Source organism: Vanacampus margaritifer, chromosome 17, assembly GCF_051991255.1.
Source record: "Vanacampus margaritifer isolate UIUO_Vmar chromosome 17, RoL_Vmar_1.0, whole genome shotgun sequence".
Taxonomy (NCBI): Eukaryota; Metazoa; Chordata; class Actinopteri; order Syngnathiformes; family Syngnathidae; genus Vanacampus; species Vanacampus margaritifer.
In genome coordinates, this window is record NC_135448.1 from 17,025,174 (window position 1) to 17,052,653 (window position 27,480).

General features: G+C 41.4%; 4 protein-coding genes and 1 long non-coding RNA gene across 7 annotated transcripts; 1 reads left to right on the top strand and 4 right to left on the bottom strand.

Moving 5' to 3' along the window:
• Positions 1-1,420: 1,420 nt before the first annotated feature.
• On the bottom strand, positions 1,421-12,860 carry snx27a (sorting nexin 27a). Its single transcript, XM_077548224.1, has 13 exons — positions 12,389-12,860; positions 8,997-9,222; positions 7,715-7,907; positions 7,561-7,625; positions 6,443-6,547; positions 6,281-6,359; positions 5,987-6,150; positions 5,780-5,869; positions 4,138-4,287; positions 3,847-3,975; positions 3,672-3,731; positions 3,437-3,485; positions 1,421-2,117 (listed from the first exon to the last, which is right to left on the bottom strand). The coding sequence occupies exons 1-13, from the start codon at positions 12,706-12,708 to the stop codon at positions 2,047-2,049; spliced, it is 1,701 nt and encodes a 566-aa protein (XP_077404350.1). The 5' UTR covers positions 12,709-12,860; the 3' UTR covers positions 1,421-2,046.
• On the top strand, positions 12,852-18,231 carry LOC144037092 (uncharacterized). The gene is made up of 3 exons (XR_013288813.1): positions 12,852-13,090; positions 13,871-13,888; positions 15,560-18,231. It is a non-coding gene; the product is annotated as an uncharacterized LOC144037092 (long non-coding RNA).
• Positions 13,984-16,003, bottom strand: LOC144037091 (ictacalcin-like). The gene is made up of 3 exons (XM_077548232.1): positions 15,892-16,003; positions 14,300-14,442; positions 13,984-14,215 (listed from the first exon to the last, which is right to left on the bottom strand). Exons 2-3 carry the CDS (start codon positions 14,435-14,437, stop codon positions 14,063-14,065), a joined length of 291 nt encoding a protein of 96 aa, XP_077404358.1. The 5' UTR covers positions 14,438-14,442; positions 15,892-16,003; the 3' UTR covers positions 13,984-14,062.
• LOC144037090 (protein S100-A1-like) lies at positions 18,174-27,133 on the bottom strand. Of its 3 annotated transcripts, none has more exons than XM_077548230.1 (4): positions 26,931-27,133; positions 19,860-20,034; positions 18,821-18,987; positions 18,174-18,436 (listed from the first exon to the last, which is right to left on the bottom strand). In XM_077548230.1, exons 3-4 carry the CDS (start codon positions 18,959-18,961, stop codon positions 18,275-18,277), a joined length of 303 nt encoding a protein of 100 aa, XP_077404356.1. In that variant the 5' UTR covers positions 18,962-18,987; positions 19,860-20,034; positions 26,931-27,133; the 3' UTR covers positions 18,174-18,274. The 3 variants fall into 3 exon arrangements, with proteins under 3 accessions (XP_077404356.1, XP_077404357.1, XP_077404355.1); XM_077548231.1 differs by lacking the exon at positions 26,931-27,133 and adding an exon at positions 21,191-21,405; XM_077548229.1 differs by lacking the exons at positions 19,860-20,034; positions 26,931-27,133 and adding an exon at positions 21,191-21,408.
• Positions 21,814-23,667, bottom strand: LOC144037583 (protein S100-P-like). The gene is made up of 4 exons (XM_077549156.1): positions 23,564-23,667; positions 22,432-22,538; positions 22,042-22,184; positions 21,814-21,965 (listed from the first exon to the last, which is right to left on the bottom strand). The coding sequence occupies exons 1-4, from the start codon at positions 23,665-23,667 to the stop codon at positions 21,834-21,836; spliced, it is 486 nt and encodes a 161-aa protein (XP_077405282.1). The 3' UTR covers positions 21,814-21,833.
• Positions 27,134-27,480: the final 347 nt, after the last annotated feature.

Here is a 27,480-nt window from a genome sequence, read left to right on the forward strand (position 1 = left end):
GTGCAAAAAAAAAAAAGAAAAAAGACCGTATTTCTGGAAATCAAATAAATGCCTCTTTTTTTTCCCCTTCAGTGGGCCGCCCGATACCACTAAACCGAGCTGACGTGCACGGAGAACCCCAAGCGAGTTGAAATGGAATTTCTACACTGTAACAAATAGTCGGGCAAAACATGCAATTGCAAGGCTGCCGGGTCACGGGCGCTCATTCTGACAAAATCATCCGGTTGCCGGCAGAACCTCGCAATCTTGTCAAACTACATAAAATCGAGACAAATGCCACAAACGGGTTTTCCTGCCCCCCACATACAAAAAAAAAAAACAGGTCACAACACCTCAATTTGTCTTCATCCAACAGTCGGCTGAAACACAACATCCAGCCGTTTTGTGCGGAATAACCACAACTTTTCCGGTTAGCAAGATGTACTCACAAAAAAACAACAACAATAATAATACTAATAATACTTTGACGCATGTCTGCGGTCTCAGTTAGTTCGACACACGCACACACACACACACACTTCCTGACATGGTTCATGGAGATTGCAGCCATCTGCAGGGGAGGGACACTTAGCTGGCTGAGCTACACAACCCCCAGGCATCACATTCGCACACACGACTTAACACTTGGCCTCTGCCGTCCCCTATTGTCCATTTAGAGTACTGCAGGATGTGACACAGAACGCCCTACCCTGACTTTGCCTCAACAAATCGAAGACCTCTCCAGTGCGACTCTATGGAAAGCCTTTTTTTTTTTTTCTAAATCCTTGATATCCACGTTAAGCTCCATGTACTAGTATGTTATTTGTCCTCACTAGCAACGCAATTTAGTGCACTAGTAGAACGACGGTCTTGTTAGTAGCATTTTTTATTTTTTTGGCTCACAAGTATGCAATTAGACGCTACTAGCAAACTACTGTAACACCGAAAGGATGAAGCAAGAGTAGCTCCAGGATTCTACTAGTACCAAAGAAAGTCCCACGAAAAGTTTTGCCTGACTTGTAAGATGTAGTTGTCCTGCTAGGATACCAAAGCTGTTCTACTAGTGCAGAAACCTCATACAATATCCAACCCTGTGTAAGATCTATGTACTAGTACCAACTTTGTCCTCTAGTTGGACAATTCCACGCACTAGTAGAAAGACCAGTAGTAGGATTGTCTTACTAGTAAAAAAAAAAAAAAATCCACTACTGTATGTCATTTCTGCACACTAGTTGCCTGCCAGTTGGGCGTATTAGTCTTAGTCGAGCACAGTAGTTTACAATGAAGGTTTGCGTGGAGGCCAAAAGTGGTACTAGTTGTGGAAAAACCCGAAAAATGAGATGTTCTACTTATGTGCTTAATAATGAGGACTAGTGCACGGCTTAAGGCGGATGATCAAGGATATCGATTAAATGCTCATGTTTGATCAATAAATCAATAATTATAGCTCTTATATTAATCTATATTTGATCAGGAAAAAAAAAGGCATGTTAAAAGTACACACAATTAGAACAGTTACATTTTGTGTCACTTTTTGAGTTTTCGGACAAAACAAAACAAAAACTGACCCCGCTAATAGAAAACGTCTTTGTTCGTGTCCAGCATCAGACTTTGCATCTTTCGGTAGCGCAAACTTTTTTCTCTCTCTCTCTCTCCGTTTCCCTCCCGTTTTCGTCTGTCGTGTGGGCTCATTCGAAGCCGAGCGTATCAGCCCGCGCGGCCTGCGGTCCCGTTTCTGGTATGCGCTCCGGTAAGTCGCACGCCAGCCGCCCGTACCGGGAGGGAAGCGTCTCGCAGACACACAGAATGGAGATCCGGTAATGAAAATGGAAGCCGACTTCCCTTCCCATCGCTCGTCTTGGTGAGTAACCGTGGCTTAATGGGTGACATATTCCGATTCCCCCCTTTGAAAAAGAAAAAAAAAGAAAAAAAAAAGGTCGTTCCCGGTTTGCGCTTTCTCGGGGGGGGTCCGCCCGTCCCTCAAGTCTTGCTGCGGTCGACGGGGGTGGGTATGACGATGCGAGTGGAACAGTTCAGTGTGGGACGGGTTTGCGGGTTCGCTTTTGTTTAGGTTGTGGCAATCTCCCCCCCTAGGTGGCGCCATCCCTTCTGCTGCGTCTCCAGAGGCGGCAGATACTCTGCAACACAGAGCCACGGGCGAAAAGAACATGTCATCCGTTGCCGTACAGTCGCGCCCGGACGTCCTGGTGCGGCCCCGAGCGCATTTGAGACGGCTCGCCGGGCATTTCTAAAAACAAATCAAATCTCAAGAGGAAGCGTTATAACAAGCCCCAAAACATTAAACGCACAAATGCGTTTTTTTTAACTCATTCAGCCATTTTCACTGAAGCAACCCCCTTCGCTCCCGGCTGTTTTCCTGGATTTTGACTGATTTTTGCAAGGTCCACAGAATATTGTGTTTATTGCTATAAAAACATGTAACCTACCAAAATTAAGATTAGAGTCTCTTCTTTCATCAGGAAAAAAAGTGTATTTGTATCAAGTTTCCATTTTGCAGCAATTAGCGTTAGAATACGGTGTTCCCTCGCTATAACGCGGTTCACTTTTGTTTTTAGTGTCATTTTGCATTCTTTTTTTTTTTTTTACAGTAATGTACCTATTTTATAAAAAATCATGAAGGTTTAAACATTGAGAATGTTTAAACGAGAGAGAAATGTGAGAAAATGTAAATTCATGGATGAGAAAAGTGTATATAAACAGTGTAGTGAGGGGTTTTAGAGCCTTAAAACTTTTATAATAAAAGTAAAACATAAAGCTAACTACTTTGCGGATTTCATTTATTGCGGGTATTTATAACCCCAGCGGAAGACGAGGGAACACCGCATAGCTAAGTTTCATGAATATTTTGTAATAACTACCATTGCTTTAAGCCACCTCTTCATGTCAGAAGCTAAATCAAAGCATTCTGTAAAACATAAATACGTTTTTGGGAGTGCAGGACAAAGTGTTGAGAAAAAAAAACGTTTTCCAAACATTTCCCACCATTAATGCCGGTTTCACAAGATTGCACGGCGAGATAATACGGACGCTTACCGCCGAACATTTATGCAATATTAAACAAACGCAAGGCTTGGCGAAAGTAAGGACGCGTACAGCGCGCTGCATTCTGTTATTCTCAACAGTCTATAAAAATATTTACTGCATTTATTTTGCTGATTCTACCCAAAAATCCGTAACCGCGATTTATGTATTGTTTTTATTTGATCTCGCAGATGAGAAGTGATAGCGGCAACAATGGGACCCAATTGAATGTGACTCAAATGCCACAGAATGACTTCAAAGTGTTTGTTTTTTTTGCAGATAGCGCAAACTCCCCCCCAACTTTTGTCAAACAAGAATGTGGACACGTCGTCAGTCACTTTGATGAATTCCTTCCCTTGTGGTTTCTGCTGGCAATTTCCTCCGAATGTTGTTATTCAGTGTTTAGCACGCTTACCGTTGCTGCTGCAGTTTTTGTTGTCTTTATCAGAAGCCTCTTCCTCCACCTGAGCGCAACGAAATCCCAAATTAATTCAGGACGCACGCACACAAGCGCACAAGAGGAGTTTTCTGTCTGAGTGTGTTTGCAAAAGATAAGGTCAATAATAAGCCATTTTTAGACATTTGAACTTGGGACTCATGTGCCCCCCCCCCCCCCCCCCTGAATGGAAGAGGAAAGGAGTGGTCCCTACCTGCTTCCTCCACTTGAGCTCACAAAAGACCCGCTCGAAGCACTCGTGCATGTAGTTGAACTGCCGGACGAAATCAAACGACACCAAAAACAAAACAAATTGTCTGTGAATATTTTTGTTCTCCTTCACGTCGGCTCAAACCGATTTTGTTTGCATCGGTGGGTCTTGCGCTCACATATGGAGTGAAAATCTTGACCCAGCGCGGCTTCTTCTCCCCCCGCGCGTACTCGAAGCAGAAGGCCATGCCCTCCTCGTCCGTGTCCCAGCGCTGCATCTCGCCCCACTCGAACGCGATCACCTGGTTCTGAGGAGGCCAACGGTTGCAAATGGGAGTCTTAGCGGGTCAAAACTCACCGTCAAATAAGCGGTCATTGCGCTGATTTGAAATCAAGCAAAACGCAAGTTCATTTCGATAACAAGTGTTAACCACACAAGAGTTTCCCCACGGGGTGCTTTGACCTCTCACCTCCAGCGTGCCGTCCTCGGTGCAGGCGTGCAGCTTGAAGTGATGGATGCTGATGGCCGTGACCACGTGGCCCTTCCGCCGCGAGTCGCAGGAGCAGTGGGGGAAAATCACTTCGTTGTAGCCCTCGCACGAGCGCAGCTGGCTCAGGTACTGACGGGACACACGCAAAAATGTGCGCAAAAAAAAAATGACTTGATATGCTCTCTCGGGTGGCACTCGGGTTGCGCGGGATTTTTTTTTTTTCATGGGCCACCTCTTAAAACTCATGCAAATGATTCTAGAGGAAGGCCATGCGAAAACGTGCTTACGAATTAGCGGCTGCTCAAGGATGAAATGTTTCCACCCATCACTCTTCAACAAATTTAAGGTCACGTTAATAATTGGGGATGTTTGATAGTGATACCACTTTTTTTTTCAGATCGATACCAGTAAGAGTTGAGAAGTCACCGATACCTCTGGTACTTTTCAGACATCAAATTTCCCCATAAAAACAATGATATATAATTTTAAAGAAAGACCTATTATATCCCATTATAGTATTTCTCCGTAAAAATGGCAATTTTCTATTCTTCTGATTTCAAATTTCTGCTAATAAAACGGCCACAAGGAGGGCGGCTGACACTTGTAACGGTCACGGCCGTGGGTACCGATACCTTGAAATAAGGGCTGCTTCTGGCATGATGCCGATACCTGGTATCAGTACTCGCCCATCTCTAGTTAATATATGAATGTAACGCGCTCTTACATTTGCAACTAGCTATGAGACTTAGCATGCCTACAATTGGTGAAAAAAAATAGCTAGCACTAGCTTGATTCCGCTGATGTTACATCACAAAGCGCTGAGGAGCAGAGTAGTACTAGTAGCTACATGTGATGGGAAATAATCACTTAAATTATTTTACAAAAAAAATTAGGGATGAGTGAGTACCAATATCGGGCTGATACCCAGCCTTATTTCAAGGTATCGGTACTTGCCCATTATCGACCGCCCTCTCGTGGCCATTGTATGACCAGGAACTTGAAATTACGGTATTTATATAGGTTCCTGCCATTGTTTGTTTTAGGAAATGTTATGTATCAAAAGTACGAGCGATATCGGTACTTGGTATCGGTGACTACTCGTACTGGTATCGGTCTGAAAAAAAGTGCTTTTGAACATCACAGAGAAAAAATTGCATTGTTTTGCTTTTACATTCTCTCATGTACTGTGTAATGCGTTATTGAAAAATAAACGTGTTCAATGGAATATAAGTTGTAATAATACATTTACTATGAAACCACAATCGATTCCATCAGAATCTGGTAGCAGCTCATTCCGAGTCACAATCATTTCGGAGCCTTTTAATTAAAGCCAGTATTATTGTAAGGTCAGGAGGAGTCATTTGTATGTTTTTGAGAACCACTTCTCAAAATGACCCGATAATTTGCCACAAGCTTAAGCGCTAAAAACAAAAACCCTCACTTGCTCTGACACCAGACAGTTTCCTCTCTATTCCGAACGCACTGTTTTTTTTTTGTTTTTTTTTTACTCTAAATGCTTTTTCTGTTCATCTATGTGAACGTCCAGTAATGGCTCTAGTATGTATAGTAGCCACCGTCCCCGAGTCTCCTCGCCGGACAAAGACGGTTCTGTGGCACTGACCGTGGCCATCTTGCGCTGCTCTGCCAGCTTCTGCAGCTGGTAGGATTTGTCCTCCGTTTTTATGAATCCCTTCTTCACATCATCCAGTGCCTAGATGGCAACGGAGGGGAGAGAGAAAAGATCGATTCAGTTTTTTCCCCCCTTTGCCGGTAAAAAAAAAAAAGAGAGAGAGAAGAGTTTTACTAAGATGTGGCCGCTAATCGTTACCTGGTGAAAGCAGTAGTGCAGCGCCAGCGGGTTGTCTCGAAGCAGCTCCTCCTCCTGGAAGCTGAAGAGCCACTTGCGGAGCGCCAGGCAAGTGCCCGGCACGGCCGACGTGTAGTTCTGCACGTAAAGCTTGTGCGGGAACTCGTTGGGCGCCAGCTTTCGTACTGACGAGACGAGAGAACAGAGGAAAGACGGACCATTTCTGCGCCGATCTAGACATCCTCGTGCTCCCGTTGGCTGCCTCGAAACATGACTCATCAAAAATTAAAAAACGCATCCGAGCGCGGCGCTCACCAAATGTGTGATTGATGACCTCAAACAGGGCAAAGTAGCTGGCCATAATACTGTCCATTCCGACCTTCACCACCAACGCCTACGGGAAGAACGTATCACAATTGTGTACATTACGTTATGATAAAACAAGTGCAGGAAGTTGGTCGAGGTGCGGACTCCGACCTGGTAAACTTGATCCGTGGTGCTGTTCTTGCGCACCCTGACGGAGATGGTGGTCTTGTCGGGCAGCGCTACGCGCAGCTCCACGTCCGTCACACCGTTGTAGTTCTGTGTGGTGAAAGTAGTAAATGTTGAATTCATATACCAGGTTTTCCCCTCAAATGGAATCATGACTAGGGCCAAAATGCCAAATATCGGCATCTGCCTTTTTATGAATCTGAAGGCCGGTAAAGCTGGTTTCTCACGGCGCGGGTGAATGCTTGCCAACGTAGCGAATTGAGGGTTTTCATCAGGATTTGTAAGATGTCCACAGACAGTTTTTACTTTTCACAAAAGCATTCTAACATATTCAGACTATTTTTTTTTACTGTCTGCGAAGTTCTTTTGAAACCTTTTACGAACCCTGACCAAAACCCCAAATGAGCTACCTTGGCATGCAATTGTTGCTCAGTGAGATACAGGGAACTTTTCATTTATGGATGTATTTAGATTTCCATTTTATAAAAACTGATGCTGACATTGGGAACTCCTTACACTTTTTATTTTTTTAAGTTAAAATTAAGAAATTATGCTGAAACTTTGGAAAACTAATTACAGTGGAAAACCTTGGGGAACTATTGTTAAGTTTTTTTATTTAGCTTAACACATGCTGATGACCTTGGAAGCTTCCCGCTATTTTTGATATCATTTTTAAACAAATCAGTCAATTCCTTCTAGGTTTAAATTTTAAAGAAAAAGTTTTTTGGGGGGAAATTTCATACTAATATTTTCTCTTTCACTGCAAATGAATATTGGCTCGAAATATTGGTTATCCGTCTCCTTGACTACTAATAAACGGCATCGGTCTATCACTAATAATTACGATGCATTGATTTGATTAGATTTTTTACGCTCATGTAATAATTACTACATTTACACACATTGAAATCAAATGTGGCCCTCGGGCACTGAAACTTGCCCAACCTGTGTTGTCGTTTTGTCAGATGATCAAAACAAACACGAAATAATAAAACCAATCAAGAGTGCAAATCCTAACGTTTACGTGGGATTTCATGTGCAGTCGTGTGCTCATTTTTTTCCTGTATTTCACAGCACAAAAGCCCGTTGAATATTGAAAATACCTCGTCTGATTCCGAGAGAAACTCCTGCATGATGTCGCTCTCCCCGATCACCCGCACAGAACAAACTAGACGTACAGAAAGAGAGATCAAAAACAAGGTGAGCAGTTCCATCAAATGAAAGTCATGAGGGCGTGTCAATGCCCGTTGCGCGCACCTCGCTCCAGGTATTCCTCCAGTCCGCGGCGGCGGGCGTCCAGCTGCTGCTCGGACAGCGAGAAGGGCCACTTGCCGGGCAGCTTGGGGAAGTTGAAGTTGGAGAACTCCCGCTTCAGGTTCTGGCTGAGGATGGCGAACTCCCGGTAGCGCTTGGAGCACAGCTGCCGGCCGGACATGTACACGTTGTATACCTACGGGACGCATGTGGAATTAACGCCGGCATAGTTTTACCCAATTTCCAACAAGCTTTTATTGAGCAGATATTTTTTTATTGAAAAAGGTATTAAAATAGCCGTCTCGTGTCGTCCGACATTTTCTAACCAGATTGGAATCGTGGCTCGAGAAAGGTTCTCAAGTGGGACACACATTCTTCTTTTAAGGTTATTTCTTAAATGTATTATTATTAATATGGGAACAAGTATGTGTATGCTTGCGATATATCTTGGGATTGCCGCGATCAAATATTTAAAAATTTTTAAATCAATTATTCCATCAATTCATGAAATAATCTTGCCAGATTTATTACAAAATCAAGTTAGATCCAATTATTCTTGTACATTTGGTATTGCTAATTGATTCAACAATACTAAATAAACAATTCAGCAAAATCATATAAAAAGGAAGGAGTGATGCACTGTTGACATGGCTGCTGTGGTTTGACCTGCAGCCTCGCGCCCAAGATAACAGATAAGAAATCCGCAAGTGTGATATTGCTTTTATCTAGCAGTTGCACAAGCACCATCTATTAAGTAATAGTTATGAATGGCCGCAAATTATAATTGGTTTATTTAATCAGTTATTCGTCTCGGCCAAAACAAATAGCAGCAAAATTGGCCGCAAAATAGCATTAGCGGTTATCTGTTAACTCATCTTTTTAGAATCAATCCTATTGATTATTCCATCGATTACCCACCCAGGTCATTGTAATAGTTTTGAGGAAGACATTTTCGGGTTAGACTTCCCCAATTTAGTAGACATTTTCTCCCCTGCTCTACTATTAGCGCAACATGCTAACTAGCCATTCCGTCAACCAAACATTGAAATAAAGCTTTTTCTTTTTTTACAGAGTTAGTTGGACGATTTGTGCAATATTGAAATTAAGCTTTTTATTTTTTTTACAGAGTGAGTTGGATGATTTGTGCACTTGTTAGACACTTGGGCATATGGGAACCTTGTATGAGGTTTCTGCTCAAGTACTATAACAATAAAATAAAAAAACACACATTGAACCTCCTCCATATGAGACTATGATGTATTAAAAAAAATAAAAGTCTACTCACCACAAATCTCTCGGAGTGCTGCTCCACGTGCTTGTAGGTGGGGATGGAGATGGGCACGGCCTGCTTGTCGCCGTAGTCGTAGTTGGGCTGGACGTCCTCGCCCCCCTCCAGGCCGTCGGCCTCCTGCGGCGGGACCGACAGCACGGCCAGGACCAGCTCCTTCTCGCCGGCGCGGATCAGGTCCACCACTTGCTTGTGGGTGGCGCCCTCCACGCTCACGCCATTGCTGGAGAAAAAAAAAACACACGACACCGTGTTAACTAATGCACATATTGCATGCCGTCGAAATGAGAAGACATTTATATACGTTTTTTATTTTTGGTAGTTTAAAAATGATTTACTGCTGAATGTGTCTTAACGCAGTCACTTATGGTGTCTTTAAAAAAAAATAAAAAATACTTGACTGTAAAACACTTTTTAAATGGCTCCACCATGACATATGTACACTGTTGTCATCGGGGTAACGAGTAAATAACTAAGCTGCCTCTCTTGCTTGGTGGTGCCGTCACACACCCGCTCGCTTGACTTGGCAGAGGCCAGATGGCAGCAGCATCGGGTGTCTCGGATAATCTTCCGATGAGCAACAGCGGGACGGCCGAGGAGAGTGCGACGTGCCAATTGGCTACTTGTTTAACATAGCTACCTTTGCGGGGGGAAAAAAAAGAAGCTGAGTTTTGATTGTTAATAAATCAGTAATAGAATTAGGGGAAAAAAAGGGGTCTTGGAATTTCAAGAAAATAGGTGATGCATGTGTGCGTCAAACTGAGCTGCTTTAACGGTCACAAATCATTTATAAATTGCAACAGAAAATGAGGATAAAACTTCTACTGGCACAATTTCTGTTATTTTCGTCTTTTTGTTATATTAGGAATATAGTTTTTATTAAAGCAGGAAAAAACATGAGACATTTTTAGCAAGTACATTGGGTCGTTTTCAACTTACCGTCACAATATCAATACAAAATTACCCCCCCACACACACACACTATATGTCTCCGTGGATTCTCAGTTCTCCTGGTCATGGTAATCTACAGCGATTAAATTGAACAACTAATTTGATGTTTTTCTTACTTGCTTTCTGTAAGTATTCAAAAATGACATATGCAAATATTCTTATTAGGTCACGATTTATTCTTTTGTCCTCAATTGGACATGAGACATTTGGACAAATTACTTATTGTCTACTTGAAGGCTAATTGCTGTCATTTTATGGATTGTTTCTTTTTTTATTCCAAAAATAAATCATAATTTTATTTTAAAAAATTGGGGGGGGGGGGGGTAATAAAGCTAATTTTGTCCATTTTTAAATGAGCCATTTTATTAGGTTTACAAAATGTTATAATTTTGTAATTTTTTTTGTCATATTTTGGATTAAATAAAAAACATTATGAGGGAAATTTGTGACAAGTTTCCAAATATTGCACTGGTACAGAAACTCAAAATGAAACTTCATCGGCTCAGATTTTTGTTTTTTTCATAATTGCAATCATTTCATTTCTTAGACTAAACGTAGTCACACTGACACACAAACGGCAGTCTTTCGCTGATACGCGAGGGTGGATGGAAAGCACTTGGTTGTTATCATGACTTCCTATCTATAAGTTATACAAGTGCGGTTTGTAAAAAGAAAATCGTGCAGACTGACTAGGAACTTAAACCTGCGTGACATGTAAAAACTGCGGTTACTCTAACAGCGCACACTAAATGTAGTTCCTCCGGGTTATGCTATTCAACTAAAATACATCATGTGATGCCAAAACACTGCTGTATACTGCTCATAAACAAATAACAAGCACAACTCAATATGAATTTTGTTAAGACGTTTTAAACAAAAGCCGCTTCTACATAAATGCATCACATTTCCCTCAAAGTATGACTAACATCAGATATTAGGCCAAAACCACAATTCCAGCGAAGTGCTGACTTGCACAACTGATTTGTTTGTATTTAGCAAAATTCCAAAGCACGCTCATTTTCACATAACGTCAAGTGGCCAAGGACCCAAACACACATTTTTAGCGCTTGTTATTTTTGATGGCTAAGCAAAGGAAGACGACGCTCGTTTCAGTTCCCTCCGTGTAATTTTAGCCTTTTAAATCCCCATGGTCACATTCGCATGTCTCGTGACTTTCAGACTTTAGGGGGGATATATTGTGGGAACATGACTTTTTAATGGCTTCTATTAAAATCGGGTGCCTGGAGAGACTGCCCACCTATCAAAACATGAAAAACGCGTTTGCGATCTGCCTATTTATGAAAATCCATCTGAATTTCCCCAAATTGTGATGTAACAGCCAGGCTTATTTACATAAAAAAGGCCCCATCACTGAGTTCCTTCCTCCGTGACTTGGATGCTAGGCTAGGTGAAGATCTGAAACCTTCAATTTCAATGACTGAAGAGCTTCGCAGCACGTACTTGTAGCTACAAGATGAAGTTGCGGATGCAGTTTTTGTCCACTGCATGCACCACACTCACAAATCTAAATTGATAGAAAGCTTACTTTTCAAAGGCAGTATACACTGTATATATATGTTAAGCGGCGCTGTTTATTAATTTAAGATAGTTATTTGGCTTTCGAGCTCAAATTACAAAACAAAGCACACAATTGACTCAAAAATGCCAGGTCTGTTTAGATTGTAATATTTGGCAGTGTTTTACAAAACATAACAAACTACTTTCCATGTGATATGATGAATATGATACATATTGAAAAATTTATTCAACTTCAGCAAAAAACAGAAATTGCTGTCTGAAAAGCTTTTGGAGCTGAGGTGTACTGTACCTAATGTTTTGACTTATTGTCCAACAAACGTGCACATGGGGGATACACATACAAACCTAACAATTAAGAGTATGTTTATATGAGTAAAAAAATGTCAATAAAAGACGAAAAGAGGTAAGCAAACCTCGTCGAATGTTTAGCTAGCCTGTCAGGCGGTGTCACTCACGCAAACACACGACGCGATGACGAACCGGAGGGGCAACACTGCGGTCCATTGTCCACAACAACTACGTCAACTAAAACGGACAATATTTGGGATAACCGTCAGAAAGGCTGACGTTCGGACGTCGAACTCGCGTTCAATGAGAGCGCCCGGCCCAAGAATGTTGTGGGGGGAACCCGGGGCTGTCTCGACGAGACGTTAGCTACCTGGGCTAGCTGCTTGGCTGGAGCTAATCAACATGCAAAGCCCGTAGTGCAACTTACATAAGCAGCTTGACGTCTAAAAATGTCCCCAAAACAATTTTATTTATTGTCGAAACGTTATTTTGTAACGCAGGTAGTGATGAAAACAATGACGGCTGGCTAATAAACACGCTGAATGGCACAGAAGCAACAGTTTAACCGCAATGCTAGCGGCGGTGGCTAGCGGGGGACGAAGCCAACTTACACCTCCAGGATCCGGTCACCTTTGGCGATGCCCGCCCTGTCCGCAGCCCCGCCGGGCAGCACGGCGCTGACGTGCTGGAGAGGAGCGTACAGTTCCCCGTTGATGCTCCGCAGCTGACCGCCTTCGCTGACCTGCCCGCGGACGTTGAAGCCGTAGCCCGACTCGGACTTGACTATCCGCACCATCCGCGGACCCGACGTCGCCGTAGCCGGGCTGAGGCCCGCGGTGCCCGCCGCCGGTGCGGTCACCGCCACCGGGCCGTTGAGGTGGGATGCCGAAGGGAGAGGCGGCCGCGTTTCATCGCTCCCTACATCCGCCATTTTATCCACAGGCCCCTGCTGACTGCTGCCCTGCGGTCGGTGCTGGGTGTCTGCGGGGCGAATTCAAAAACAACGCACTCCGGCTCCGTCCCTGCTGCGACGTTACTACCTCCGCACACACTCGCAAAGCGTCAGCGACTGTTGTCGACGGCCCGCCCATCGGGAGCGTCACGGGACACGGCCACGCAACGTGACCTCACTCGGGGGCGTGGCCACAGTTCTCATGCCACAACTATGCAATTTCATAAAGCAAAAAAAGGATGCCTTGGTTAACGTGTTTTCGCACTGTGATGAATGGAAATGACTTTGAAAGAAAAAAGTTGCACAATATTAAAGTAGTCAAAAGGTCATAATTTTCACAGAGGATAAAGCATATATGCCTGTAAGTATTGCTGTATGTTCTGTGCACGTGCCAATACCATTTGTGTTCAAATATAAGGGTTAGGGTTAGGTATAAACTGCTCAAAGAAAACACTTGGCCTCTTTTTTGATTTTTTTCCCTCCAGTTTAGATGGCGAAAATTTTGCCATCCATCAAAAATAGCACTCATTTTATGACATGTTGACAGGGTTGAACAGGGTCAGGTCAGTAATTTGTCTCAGGGTTAACACTGGCAGACATTTATCTACATTCACTGTCGCTGCTTCAGGCCATTCACGCTTACCAGTTTATCTAAGATGCACTTGTCCATACAGAGAATTGGGACAGTTGAAGAAAACACACACACACACACACACACACACACACACAGTGAAAAGCCCCAGTTTGAACTGATTCATGTGAAACACGCAATGCAGTGTCTGCCATAATGGACAGTGTAATATTTATATTTTTAAAAATCAATCAAAATCATGCTACACTATGATACACCAGCATCCAATTTTTGATATAGAAAAAAGTCATATTGCTGCTTTGGTACAAAATATGGACATCGTTACCGCTCACGATTACAACATCGATAGTCATCACAACTCAAATGTACAATTTAAAATAAACTTTCAATTTGTCATGTTTTTATCATATTACATACTTATTTCATTTAAATAAAAAACTCTAGTTTTAGATAAAAATGTATATTATGGTAGAAAAATGTGTTTTGTTTACTAACAAACCTTAACCTCCTTGTGTTCTTCTATGGACTGCAACCTGAATGAATCAACAGCGCCCCTGCTGGTTTCAGGCAAGTGCTGCACTCCATTGCTTCATGATGGAATGAATTAATTCCATGAAAATGATCATTGTGATGATATATTCCCACAAAACACAAAGCGTAGGTTGAGTATTTTAGTGGTGTTTATTGCATGAAGTATGTTTGACTTTATTGGTGTTTTATGGCCTTTCAGAGATGTTCGCTCTATTTTTTGCACGCGCCCCCCTTCATGCTCTCTTGCAGCACCATAGCGAGGGAAGCCACCAGGCTGGCAAACTCCATGAAGTCCACTTTGTTGTCACTGTTCATGTCCAGATCCTTGAAGATGCGGTCAATGGCCGCCTGGTCCTTGGCTTTCTATTCAACACACACACACACACACACACATGCAATGACTTAACATGTACATTTTGTTTGTTGGTGTGCTGGTCTGTCACTCACCCCCATCTCCAGCCCAAATTCCTCCTTGAGCATGTCCTTCACTTCTCCTTTGCTCATGTTGTTCTTGTCGCCATCCTTGCCGGCGTACTTTTGAAAGGCGTTGATGAGTAAACAGATGGCGGCCTGAACTTCACCCATGATGGCTACAGGAATTTAAAAACATTTAATTGCATTTTTCTTTTACTTGTTTTTGCATTACATCCTGTCTTTATTTTGCGAAAAATAATCACACTTGAGAATTTTTTTTTTTATTACACACCACCTCATTGATGTTTCGGATACTTACGGCCCCACTAGTCTAAACACGGTTACTGGTTAACACTGCTTTTGTGGAATACCAATTAACAAGCAAAATCCACCCATTTTTATCCATCTCCGGGGGCGGCCATTTTGCCACTTGCTGTCAACTGAACATGACATCACAGTTGCTCAGGGCTCAAGTAACAACCAATCACGGCTCACCTGCTTTCTGAGTTTGGTCATGTGACGTTCCTTACCCGAGCCCTGAACAATTGTGATGTCATTTTTAGTTGACAGCAGTCAGCAAGTGACAAAATGGACGCCCTGTGAGAGATAGAAACTGGCCAATTTTGCTCCATAAGTCATATATTATGGGTACTGTGTTTTATTTATTTTTTCTTTTTGAATACATTTTGGGGTGAGGGTATTGTTATATATATATATTTTACTTTTTACTTTTTTTTTTACTTCGATATGGTATTTATTGAATCAATGTTATAGTTAAACCTTCAAGCATCATTTACATGTTTATTTTTGGGTACTGCTTTTTATTTTTTTACTTTTTTTCATCATTTTCTGGCAAAGAAGCATCATCTAAAAATAGTATTAATTTGTAAAGTCTCAATTTAATTTTTTATTAGTTTTTAGTTTTAGCCAATGCTTATTCATTCTATTCTATACTTTTGCAATCTCACCACATTGATTTCAAAAGGATGCTATCGTAAGTGCTATGGCGCCCTCTAGCGGGCCGAGTGTTGCCCGTGCAAGTTTACTGGAACACCTCCCACTGGAACCACGCGATGCTTTGTGGTGGTGAAAGACTGGCATGCAACCAAAGAGCCTTGTTTATTATACGCTCAAGTTGAGGGAGTGGTTTGTAGGGTGGAAAGACTATCAGACTGTCGGAGAAAAAACATTTTGTCTCAGACCCAGCTCCATTAAATCATCTGTTTGTGTGGCCTGCTTTATTTTGAAAGATTTAACACTGCTTCTTTTTTCTTTCTTTTTTTCCTCCAGCAGATTCCTGGCGAATGAAGCGGAACATTGCCAAGGTGACAGCGTCGTGTCTCCAGATGCGGAAACTCGATTAGAAAGTGTCAGGAGATAATTGCTGAATCTCAAACTTGACTTTATTGAACATAAATCGGACAAGTTAACATTGGGTTAAAGTTGCATGTGTGGAGAGCCCAAAAAGTCAAAAAGGGTGTGGTTGTCCACGCAAACCGCCATCGGATGTCCGTTACGTAAGCGTGGCACGTCTTTCCCAATTGAAGTTCAAAGGTCAGCTAACTTAATCATTAAGAAAGACAGTAAAAAAAAAAAAAGTTTCTGAATGGGGATTTTCCACTCACCTGAGTTGTTGTAGTTGATGTGGAGAAAGAAGAGTGAGAGTGCAGTGATGAAGTGATGAGAAAGAGGATGCGGGGACGGCTTTATACTTTCACCACACCCTCCACTAACCCTCTCTCCCTCCCTCCCTCTCTCCCTCCCTCCATGTTCTCGTTCATCACTCACGCCTCCTTCCCTCGGATCCTTTTTCACTCTGACTCGACTTCCTCTTTGAAGCGACATTTTGTTGCATAACGTTTAAGAATAAAGGCCCAAAACGCATTTTTAAGAAACTAAATGTTACCTTTTCCCCCCCTCCGCCGTCAACAAACTTTATTCACATTCCAATTCTGAAAAGTTTGTCAAATTGGCAAGTTTGAGTCACTGCGTGCATTGTCTTCAGTTTGCCCTGGCATTTTTTGTGGCGGAGGCTGTGACTCACAGTCACAGGGTGCAACGTTCATTCCATGCGCACACACATAACTCATTGCTGTGGCAACATGTTTTTTTTTGTCAATGGCTGTTGTGTAAAAAAGAAAAAAATATATTTCTTTTCACCCCAACTTATTACCATCCAACAAAGAAGGCCCGGATCAGATTTACAATGTTCCAAATGTGAAATTTTGCCAAATCATTTCAAACTGACTTTTTCATAGCTTGCATGCAAATAGTTGCGCTACCTGCCCATTAAATGTCAAATTAAGCAGCCCATGACTCGGAAGCTAGGCTAACTGAAGATTCCAAGCCACTTTTAAGCGATGGCCATACCACACTGTCACACAGGAACACCCACACCCGAAGCATGGTGCGACGCCCAGGCAATCGTGCCAAATTAAAAGGTAAGCAGAGCTGCATTGACTTTTGTTGGATGCGCAGATTAGCGGCAGCTAACAACATTAGCCTTTGATTAGAATGACGTCCCTCAAGCCACTACTAAAACATTTTCACATATTACTGGAAGGCTCTCACATTCCCAACTGAAATTATTTCCGGCACGAACACAACATACAGAGACACTCTCACATGGAAACGAAATGCTCTCACACGCGCTTAAAGTGCTCTCACTAAACTACTTAAATGTTCTCGTACAATACTGAAATGCTCTCAGTAAACCTACAGAAACACTCTCATGCAGCACTGAAAAGCTCTCATCACTACTGTAATGCTCTCTCTCACTCGCTACTATAACACTCTCACATGACTACAATATGCTCTTGCACGCTGCTAAAACACTCTTACGTAACTACTGAATGCTCTCACACACTCCAGTGAAATGCTTGTCAGACACCCAATTGACATGCTCTCACATGCCGCTAAAACACCTTCACATGTAAATGAAACACAAAATTCAACATATAATCTATGAGCATTTCAGTGTGAGAGGATATCATTAGTGAGTGCGAGCGAAGGAATTTTAGTGATGTGCCTGAGGGAGAGGGAGAGAGAGAGAGAGCATTTTACTAGTGAAAGAATTTCGGCAGTGCCCTGAGAGTGTTTCAGTTAAGTTTGTGAGAGGCAATTCTGAATGATGTCCCTGACTGACTCCTATCGTAACATCGTTGTTTCTTTTGTGCCATCTAGTGGTCCAACAGAAGAACTACACAATCAGTTCTCAGTTAATTTCATCTAGTGGTCAAAACAGAACACTACACTCAAAGCAAAACCAAGGTTGTAATACACACACGCGCACACACTGCACTGTAACCTAGCAACCTATGTTTGCATTGTAACCATAACAACTGCAAAGAGGGAGTGCTCATGATTTGATCATGACTCTTTAGCCCCGATTTGTGACTTTCAGGCACTCTTTATTTATTTATTTTTATAAGCCTGAAAGTGGAAAATTTCTGAAGCACACGTTTCTACTCAAACCAATCATTGAGTCAAATATTCAACAATGCCAGGGGCCTGGATTGGATCAGTAAAGTAGGCTCGTCCTCCTCAGCAATGTCACAACATTCAGCTGACATGAGGTTCAAACAGACATTATGAGTGGAAAAACACCGACGTGCCTATTGACTCATGAGGAGTCTTTCTTCATGGTAACAAGCAACCTCTATAAGTCTTACATCCTAGAGCGGTGAGGAGGGGGCGTGAACGCTGGGAACATTCCGGCCCTTCCCAAGATTCTGACAATTTGTTATCATAAAGAGGGAGCGGCTCCCGTGTACTTTGACTCCAGTGGGAGTTGCTCCATCGCACCTAAGCGTGGGGCTAAATGATCATTCTCTCACTATACAGTATCAAAACATCAGCAAAAAAAAAAATCAACATTGTACAATAAAACAACACAACTCATATGGGGTGGGTTTGAACTCCTTTGAGACATTTTAATGGACATGCGACTTAAAAAAAAAAAAAAGACAATGAAATGCTTTGTGGGATTGTATTCACTTTTTTCTTCCTTCACTTTCTGCCCTCGTTCTTCACGCGCAACTGATAGCACCGCTCGCACGCGATGGACAGGCCCACCACCAGGGACACAAACTCTTCAAAGTCCACTTGGCCGTCCCCGTTAGTGTCCAGGTCCTTCATAATCTTGTCAACGGCGGCCGGGTCCTTCTGGGACTGAAAATGCAAATAGTCAACTCAGGTACAGTGCTTCCCCCGTTATGATTATGGAAGTACATCTGTGCCACTTGAGTTTGAATTTTGGACATATGGACACTTCCATGTTAGTTTCGTCTTTTTATTTTTGAATCCCTAAATCTGAATTTACTGTCGAGTTGCATCTCTTGCAGTACCACATTCTGCCACAACATGTTTGGCAGTATTGAGCTCTATTAGAAGAGAAGCAGTAGAATTAAGAACGTGTTGCTGCTCTGTGTGTGTAAAGTAGCATTTGATTTACGGATTATAATTGCGATAAAGTGGATGCTAATTTCCATTAGCCTGTCAATGGAATTTTGCATTGTATGTTAGCATTAAGATAGCAGATTATTGATGACGCACCCTTAAAAAGTTGGACAGCTCATTCTCCATCAGCAACCGGAGCTCCCGCCGGCTGAGGGTGCCGGTTCTGCCGTCCTGCGAGGCGTAGCGGTGAAACACCAAGATGAGGGACTCCATGGCTGTCTCCAGATCTGAAGGCATGTTTGCTCGCTCGGGTTGGAGTCGCACTAAGAGGACACGTTCACAGCCAATCAGTGTAAAACATGAATTTACTTCAAGTGTTTTTATTGTATATGATAAATCAAACTCCACTTTGGTAAAATGCCAGCTTTTGATTAAAATTATTCAATCATTTTTGCTCTTCTGCTTCCTTTCATCCAGTGGCACACTAACTCTTTTTTTGTCACATTTATATGATAAGTAAATATGCTATTATATGCACACCCCCCATTTTTTTTTTGTTTAGCTCTGCATTATTTATGCCTAATTCATTTATTTTAACATGTTTTTCACAAATGTGTTCTTGGGTGGAAAAAAATAAACACTATTAGATCAAAATGTCAACATTCAGAGCCATGTAAACGCTTTTAAACTGGCATTTTATTATTCATGTACATAATTTAAAAAAAAACATTCCTCAGTTGTAATTTTCCATGTTGTAATGCGGTGACATATGGAATGAAGAATTAAGGGCTGTGTCCCTGTGAAGGGTTAAGCAAAAGAGCCTGCCCACAGATGACTAAACTGTCTACAACTCACAGGAGTTCAGAGTGGAAAAAAATAATTTTGTCCCTCTTTGTGTTGGAGATTCAATTCAAGCTGTGGCAAAAATCGACGTTTATGCGGCAATATGCCCTTGGCAGGCCACACCTACTACTCTGCATGGTACATTAAATTAAAAACTGACATAGTGTTCTAATTCTACATTTCAAACTTCGAGATGGATTTATGTCCACCCTACTTTAATTTACACTTATATAATATAGTATATAATAACCCAAAAGGGCACTTTACACAACATTTAAGACATGTTCTAGCTGCACTTCAGCCAATGAAAGGTTAATAAGCAACATGAACAATCAAATGCTAAAATTCCTACCGTGCAAAAAGCTTGTGAGTCAGCTCGGGGCAAGTATGCAGCAACGCTCAGAAGTTGACACAAAGTGCAGCTCAGGCTTTTATAGGCAGGCTCCGCCCTGCTGCGCTGTTTGTGCGTCAAAAGTGAGCGAACCCACCAGTAGACGTCCACCATTTGGGCGTAAATAAACTTTACACTGCAGGTCAGAGGGAGTGGTAGGATGTTTATGTCTTGCACTGGACTCATCATAGCGCAACTAGAGTGATTCAGTGATATGCATAGACGATTGTCTCGGAAATTGATTCACCGAGTCAGCAAATCCTCTATCTAAATCTATTGAAATGTGTGTTGACAACACACCCAGCATAAAAAGTCATTTGGATTTCGTGTAAACTAGTTAAATTGATCACATTGAAAACCAAACTGCACTCGTAGCATTTGCTTTATCGGGAAATGATCCAGTCATTTCCCGGAGGTGGAACTGGTGGAGTTTGGCGCCACCTAGTGGACAATAGACGCATTAACAACCAAACGAAATTTGACATCAAAAACCGATGTACAAAATGTATATAAATATACATTATAAATTCAAATGGTGATGAATAAAATAAATAAATCACACATTCGTCCAAAAATATAAAATAGTCAAAATGTATCATCCGTTAAAGCGATTGGTGCCTACACTGAGTAGGCGTGGCTTACCGTGGAAGGTGCTTTACGACCAGACTGAATCCACTGCATGGCGAAAAATGTAGTAGATTTGGAAAAACAACAATTTCTGGAACGATAACATCACCAGGAGGGCAGAAGAGTCGCATTTTTTTTTTTTTTTTTTTGTCTGTGGTATGGCAGCTGGCCGGCAGTTGTATTTACAGATGTTATCAACAAGCTGCTAAAAAAACAAAACACGGACGTGATGGATTTGAAGGCAGCCACGTCGAACATGGACGCTCTGGTTCGCATCAGCGTGAGTTAACATCTCGTATTTGTATTGACAATGTGTATTTTTAGATCATGTACGCCATTTTGATGTCTGTACCTGAGCAATTGGTCTGCTCAGTTTATTAAATTACACGCAACGCATGTCTGGCATAATGGACAGTGTAATATTTATATTTTAAAAAATCAATCAAACTCATGCTACACTAGGATACACCAGCATCCAATGTTTGATATAGAAAAAAGTCATATTGCTGCTTTGGTATAAAATATGGACATCGTTACCGCTCACGATTACAACATCGATAGTCATCACAACTCAAATGTACAATTTAAAATAAACTTTCAATTTGTCTTTTTTTTATCATATTACATAATTATTTTATTTAAATGTGTTTTGTTTACTAACAAACCTGTCATGGTGTGGTCACAGAGCGGCGTGGTGTCTGTCGGCGTGTGAGGTGGAGGACCCAAAATGCAGGGAGGCAGGAGAACCACAGCAGGAGTGCAGGCGAGACTGGCGTGCTTTATTTTACAGAACACACTAACCAGGGTACTGGTTAATGCTAACTAAACAAGGAAGTGAAAAGATACAAAATCAAAGTGACAGACAAGATCCCACACGGACTGATCACCACCCGGAACTAAATACACCCACACTAATTCGTTAACTAGCCACACCTGGCGCCAGGCACAAGTGGCTGAGGGCCCGGATTGGTCAACCCGCGGAAGGGCGGGAACCCACTCAGGGCCCTCAACCAAAGCCAGATCTTCCCAGACATGACACAACCTTAAACTCCTTGTGTTCTTCTATGGACTGCAACCTGAATGAATCAACAGCGCCCCTGCTGGTTTCAGGCAAGTACTGCACTCCATTGCTTCATGATGGAGTTCATTAATTCCATGAAAATGATCATTGTGATGATAAATTCCCACAAAACACAAAGCGGAGGTTGAGTATTTTAGTGTTGTTTATTGCATGAAGTATGTTTGACTTTATTGGTGTTTTATGGCCTTTCAGAGAGGTTCCCTCAATTTTTTGCACGCGCCCCCATGCTACATGTCCTCTTGCACTATGGAAGCGAGGGAACCCACCAGGATGGCAAACTCATCGAAGTCCATTTTGTTGTTACCGTCCACGTCCAGGTCATTGAACATTTTGTCAATGGCCACCTTGGCCTTGGGTTTCTACTCAACACACACAAACACATGCAATGACTTAACATGTACATTTTGTTTGTTGGTGTGCTGGTCTGTCACTCACCCTCATCTCCGGCCCAAATTCCTCCTTGAGCATGATTTTCAAGTCTCCTCTGGTCATGTAGTCCTTGTCGCCATAATTGCTGGAGTACTTTTGGAAGGCGTTGATGATTGAATCGATGGCGGCCTTAACGTGACCCATGATGGCTACAGGAATTTAAAAACATTTAATTGCATTTTTCTTTTACTTGTTTTTGCATTACATCCTGTCTTTATTTTGCGAAAATTAATCACACTTGAGAATTTTTTTTTATTACACACCACCTCGTTGATGTTTCGGATACGTAAGCGTGGCACGTCTTTCCCAATTGAAGTTCAAAGGTCAGCCAACTTCATCATTAAGAAAGACAGTAAAAAAAAAAAAAAAGTTTCTGAATGTAGATTTTCCACTCACCTGAGTTGTTGTAGTTGTCGTGGAGAAAGAAGAGTGAGACACTGAGAGTGCAGTGATGAAGTGACGAGGAAGAGGATGCGGGGACAGCTTTATACTTTCGCCACACCCTCCACGAATTTCGCCCCCACTTAGTTGGGTGTGAAAATCAGGGGAATTTACCTTTACCTTACCTCCAACGTTCATTCCATGCGCACACCCAGAATTAATTGCTGTGGCAACATGTTTTTTTTGTTAATGGCTGTTGTGTAAAAAAGAAAAAAAAAAGATTTATTTTCACGCCCGCTTATTACCATCCAATAAAGAAGGCCCAGATCAGATTTTACAATGTTCCAAATGAGAAATGTTGCCAAATCATTTCAAACTGACTTTTCATAGCTTTATGCAAATAGTTGCGCTACCTGCCCATTAACTCTTTGACTGCCAGACGTTTTCAGAAACGGGACGTCGCCAGTGCCAGCCGATTTAAGCATTTTGACTGATCTTTCAAGGTCCACAGAAAATGTTGTGTTTGGACTATGGAAACACACATACTAGCAAATGAAAGATTGAACTCTCATCTTTCACCAGGAAAAAAAAGTTTGTTTCTACTTTATTCCCTTCTTCAGTAATCAACAATAGAAAATGGTTAGTTTCACCGAAATGCTCTGTTTTGAAACAAAAAGCGGAGAAAAAGAGCTTTTTGTGAAACGATGTTATTTCATGCACTCTAGTGAATTGTACACTTCTTTCTGTCCATGAATGATGCCACAAACACCTAAATAGTGCTTTACTTCTGTAAAACGCTTTCACCAACAATGAAAAAGTGTTTTTTGATTGCAAAATACGTTTATTTCCATTCAACAGCGCAACAATTTGACAAAACAATTTCACAAACTATTTACAATTATGTGGATGTTTCAAATACAGTTTTTCTTTTTGTAACACTCCCCTGCGTGCAAGGAGATGGAGCAGGATTTGCACAACAAATTCGTTTCACTTCGATTGTCCGTTTCGCGTGCAGACGTTACACTTTCTTGACGGCCTTTTTTTCCGGTGAATAGCAAGTAGCAGACTGTACACACTCCTCCGATGAATATGCATTGGACTCGGGGCACTCTTCGTCGTCCGATTGAACGTCCACCTGAGCGTCCGCCTGAGCGTCCGCCGGCTGAGGGTGCCGGTTCTGCCGTCCTGCGAGGCGTAGCGGTGAAACACCAAGATGAGGGACTCCATGGCCGTCTCCAGGTCTGAAGGCATGTTTGCTTGCTCGGGTTGGAGTCGCACTAAGAGGACACGTTCACAGTCAATCAGTGTAAAATATGAATTTAGTTCAAGTGTTTTTATTGTATATGATAAATCAAACTCCACTTTGGTAAAATGCCAGCTTTTGATTAAAATTATTCAATCATTTTTGCTCTTTTGCTTCCTTTCATCCAGTGGCACACTAACTATTTTTTGTCACATTTATATGATAGTTAGTAAATATGCTATTACATGCCCCCCCCCCAAAAAAAATGTAGCTCTGCATTATTTATGCCTAATTCATTTATTGTAACATGTTTTTCTACAAATGTGTTCTTGGGTTGAAAAAAATCTTAGAATTAAAATTTTAGATCTAAATGTCAATATTCAGAGCCATGTAAATGCTTTTAAACTGGCACAAAGCTGGCATTTTATTATTCATGTACAAAACTTAAAAAACCTTCCTCAGTTGTAATTTTCCATGTTGACATTCGGTGACATGGAATGAAGAATTAAGGGCTGTATCCCTGTGTCGACGTTTATGCAAATATGCCCTCGGTAGGCCACACCTACTACTCTGCATGATACATCCAATTAAAAACTGACAGTGTTCTAATTCTACATTTCAAACTTCGAGCGCTCGTTAATAATGTTAAGAGTGTTATAAGTAATATGTAATTTTTATATAGAGGAGAGTCCCGGACGTAGCCTTAAGAAAAGTGTATTAAATAATGATTAATACTGAAATGTTGCTTTGCAAATAAAATAATTGTATGATACAAATTTACGTAATAAAACAAATGAAAATGGTTAATAAACGCTAAACGGGATAAACTAATTAGACGGTAAAATTACTAATAAAATTTCCAACGCTAAAACCGCAAGCGTCTGCGTTAAATAATTGAACGACATTATATAAATTGTTGCCGTAACTGATTTTATAAGCCCCTTATATAAATTTCTTAAGCACTAATGTTGAATACTTAATCTGGCTTTACGAGTGCAAATACGTCATATTTAAAATTATGTTTGATATAAAACAAACGAATATTAATACGCAAATAACATAGAAGTATAGTGTTAAAATATTGTAAAATTTAGATGCATATCTTATGCTTACAGAACATAAATAACTTTGACTGATTGTAGTTGCTATGACTCCAGCTGACCGCCAGGTGTCATCCTTTTATAAATTAGTGACGCAGGTCAATTTGAAAATTTTAGTTGCTGTGACTCATTCTGACCGCCAGGTGTCACCCTTTTTCAAATTAAAAATGTCAAGAATAAAATCAACTAATGCAAAGAGGTATATATGACATATTTCAGCCATATTTTTTCTTATTTTAATAATAATAATAATAATAATTAATTAAAAATGAATAATTTGGATGGCAACTAATGTGGAATATTTTGTTATAAGATGATTGTTTTGACATATGGCTGACCTCTGAAATCATTTTTGCAAAGGTGTATTTTTCTTACATTAAATCTATCTTCATTTTTGGAACACGCAAAGAGGACAAAATTCTTTTATTCTTCTTCAAGTGGAAAAGCATTTAATTGTTCTACTTGTCACTATATATCGCTAGCATAGCCAGATACGCAAAACGACATTATTTGTACTGTAGTTAATAAATGAAAATGTCTGGGCCAGTTAACGAGCTAAGAACATGACTTTGTAAACCTCAGCAGTTATCTGACACACTTGCGGCGGCGGCTAGTTTAGCTTAAAACCTGAAAATGCATTTTCTTTTCGTATAGTTCTTTAGAGTGCCTCATTGTTGGTGGTGAGTGTGCGCACGTCGTGCAGAGAAAGGTGGAAAGGAAAATAAATAGCTAAATAATTAAATAATAATATTCCGATGTGACTGCCGGCATGAAGACAGTTGCTTCGTGCTAGTGTAGCTGCTTTAGAGTGCCTCGTTGTTGCGATTGATTTTAACCAGTTGAAGTTTTAAACACATTTTCACAGCTGAAACTTGTAGCTATAGTCATAAGTAAGATGCTAGTCAAAGTGGCATCCATTTTGTTTGTATGATTTGTTGGGTTTCAGCACAGCATTCGAAAGTAGGGAGAATTTGTATTTTTTTTTCACAATTTTGAAGCCTTATTTTATATACCTGGTGATTTCTTACTCTTGAGACCCCTAATATAGAAACATTTTCACCAGGATTTATGAAATTGGTGAGTCAAGTCCATATAGGTGAGAGTCTATATTAAGCTTGATGCGCCAAATGGAAGTCTCGGCTATATTATCAATGATTCAAATCTGCCCTTTTTGCATTTTTAACAAGGATGACGACCGCTTCCACTTTCCCGTGTTACGCACACGCGGGAACATCCCAAATCGAATGCCATCAAAAATGAAGACAAGAAAACATGGACGCCGCCCCCTCTCGCTCCAACCGATCATTTCAATGCCAATCGATTTGCCTCCTTCAGTCCAACATGAAGAGCCTGGAGCAGGAGCTGCACTGCCCCGTGTGCAAGGACATCGTCAAGCAGCCCGTGGTGGTAGTCAAAAGGTCATCATTTTCACAGAGGATAAAGCATATATGCCTGTGACGTGCCAATACCATTTGTGTTCAAATATAAGTCGCTAAAAGGTTTCTAATTACGATATCAGTGCCAAGTTTCTTTAGCCCTTCTATGTCGTTTCCTATTATGTGTTAGCAATGCACTAGCTGACTTTTGGAGAGGAAATTGATGTGGTTTGGCTAAACGCACACTGTATTATTGCCTTGGGTTTTCTCTTTAGTTTTACAGTAAACAAACTGGGACTGGTAATAAACTGCTCAAAGAAAACACTTGGGCTCTTTTTTGAAAAAGTATTTTTCCAGTTTAGATAGCGAAAATGTTGCCATCCATCAAAAATAGCACTCCTTTTATGACATGTTGACAGGGTTGAACAGGGTCAGTAATTTGTCTCAGGATTTACACTGGCAGACATTTTTATCTACATTCACTGTCACTGCTTCAGGCCATTCACGCTTAAGCACCAGTTCATCTAAGATGCACTCATGCTACACTATGATACACCAGCATCCAATGTTTGATATAGAAAAAAGTCATATTGCTGCTTTGGTATAAAATATGGACATCGTTACCGCTCACGATTACAACATCGATAGTCATCACAACTCAAATGTACAATTTAAAATCAACTTTCAGACATTTCATACTTTTACATAATTATTTTATTTAAATAAAAAAAACTCTATAGTTTTAGATAATAATGTATATTATGGAAGAAAAATGTGTTTTGTTTACTAACAAACCTTTCACGGTGTGGTCATGGAGCGGCGTGGTGTCTGTCGGCGTGTGAGGTGGAGGACCCAAAATGCAGGGAGGCAGGAGAACCACAGCAGGAGTGCAGGCGAGACTGGCGTGCTTTACTTTACAGAACACACTAACCAGGGTACTGGTTAATGCTAACTAAACAAGGAACTGAAAAGATACAAAATCAAAGTGACAGACAAGATCCCACACGGACTGATCACCACCCGGGAACTAAATACACCCACACTAATTGGGTAATTAGCCACACCTGGGGCCAGGCACAAGTGGCTGAGGGCCCGGATTGGTCAACCCGTGGAAGGGCGGGAACCCACTCAGGGCCCTCAACCAAAGCCAGATCTTCCCAGACATGACACAACCTTAAACTCCTTGTGTTCTTCTATGGACTGCAACCTGAATGAATCAACAGCGCCCCTGCTGGTTTCAGGCAAGTACTGCACTCCATTGCTTCATGATGGAATTCATTAATTCAAAAAGCCCAAGTGGAGCCCTGTGGACTTTCTCCCCTATGGCATAACCCCGACTTTCAAC

Excerpts from the sequence above, each read along its gene's own strand:
- snx27a (XM_077548224.1), bottom strand. The coding sequence starts at position 12,708 with ATGGCGGATGTAGGGAGCGATGAAACGCGGCCGCCTCTCCCTTCGGCA. Across the intron at positions 6,548-7,560 it reads TTCTCTCGGAATCAGACGAG|AACTACAACGGTGTGACGGA; the intron begins GTATTTTCAATA and ends TTCACCACACAG. Across the intron at positions 6,360-6,442 it reads CCACGGATCAAGTTTACCAG|GCGTTGGTGGTGAAGGTCGG; the intron begins GTCGGAGTCCGC and ends TTCTTCCCGTAG.
- LOC144037090 (XM_077548229.1), bottom strand. Across the intron at positions 18,437-18,820 it reads AGCTGTCCAACTTTTTAAGG|TCCCAGAAGGACCCGGCCGC; the intron begins GTGCGTCATCAA and ends TTGCATTTTCAG.
- LOC144037091 (XM_077548232.1), bottom strand. The coding sequence starts at position 14,437 with ATGGGTGAAGTTCAGGCCGCCATCTGTTTACTCATCAACGCCTTTCAA. Across the intron at positions 14,216-14,299 it reads AATTTGGGCTGGAGATGGGG|AAAGCCAAGGACCAGGCGGC; the intron begins GTGAGTGACAGA and ends TGTGTTGAATAG.
- LOC144037583 (XM_077549156.1), bottom strand. The coding sequence starts at position 23,667 with ATGCCTTCAGACCTGGAGACGGCCATGGAGTCCCTCATCTTGGTGTTT. Across the intron at positions 22,185-22,431 it reads CGACAACTACAACAACTCAG|CCATCATGGGTCACGTTAAG; the intron begins GTGAGTGGAAAA and ends AAATTCCTGTAG. Across the intron at positions 21,966-22,041 it reads AATTTGGGCCGGAGATGAGG|AAACCCAAGGCCAAGGTGGC; the intron begins GTGAGTGACAGA and ends TGTGTTGAGTAG.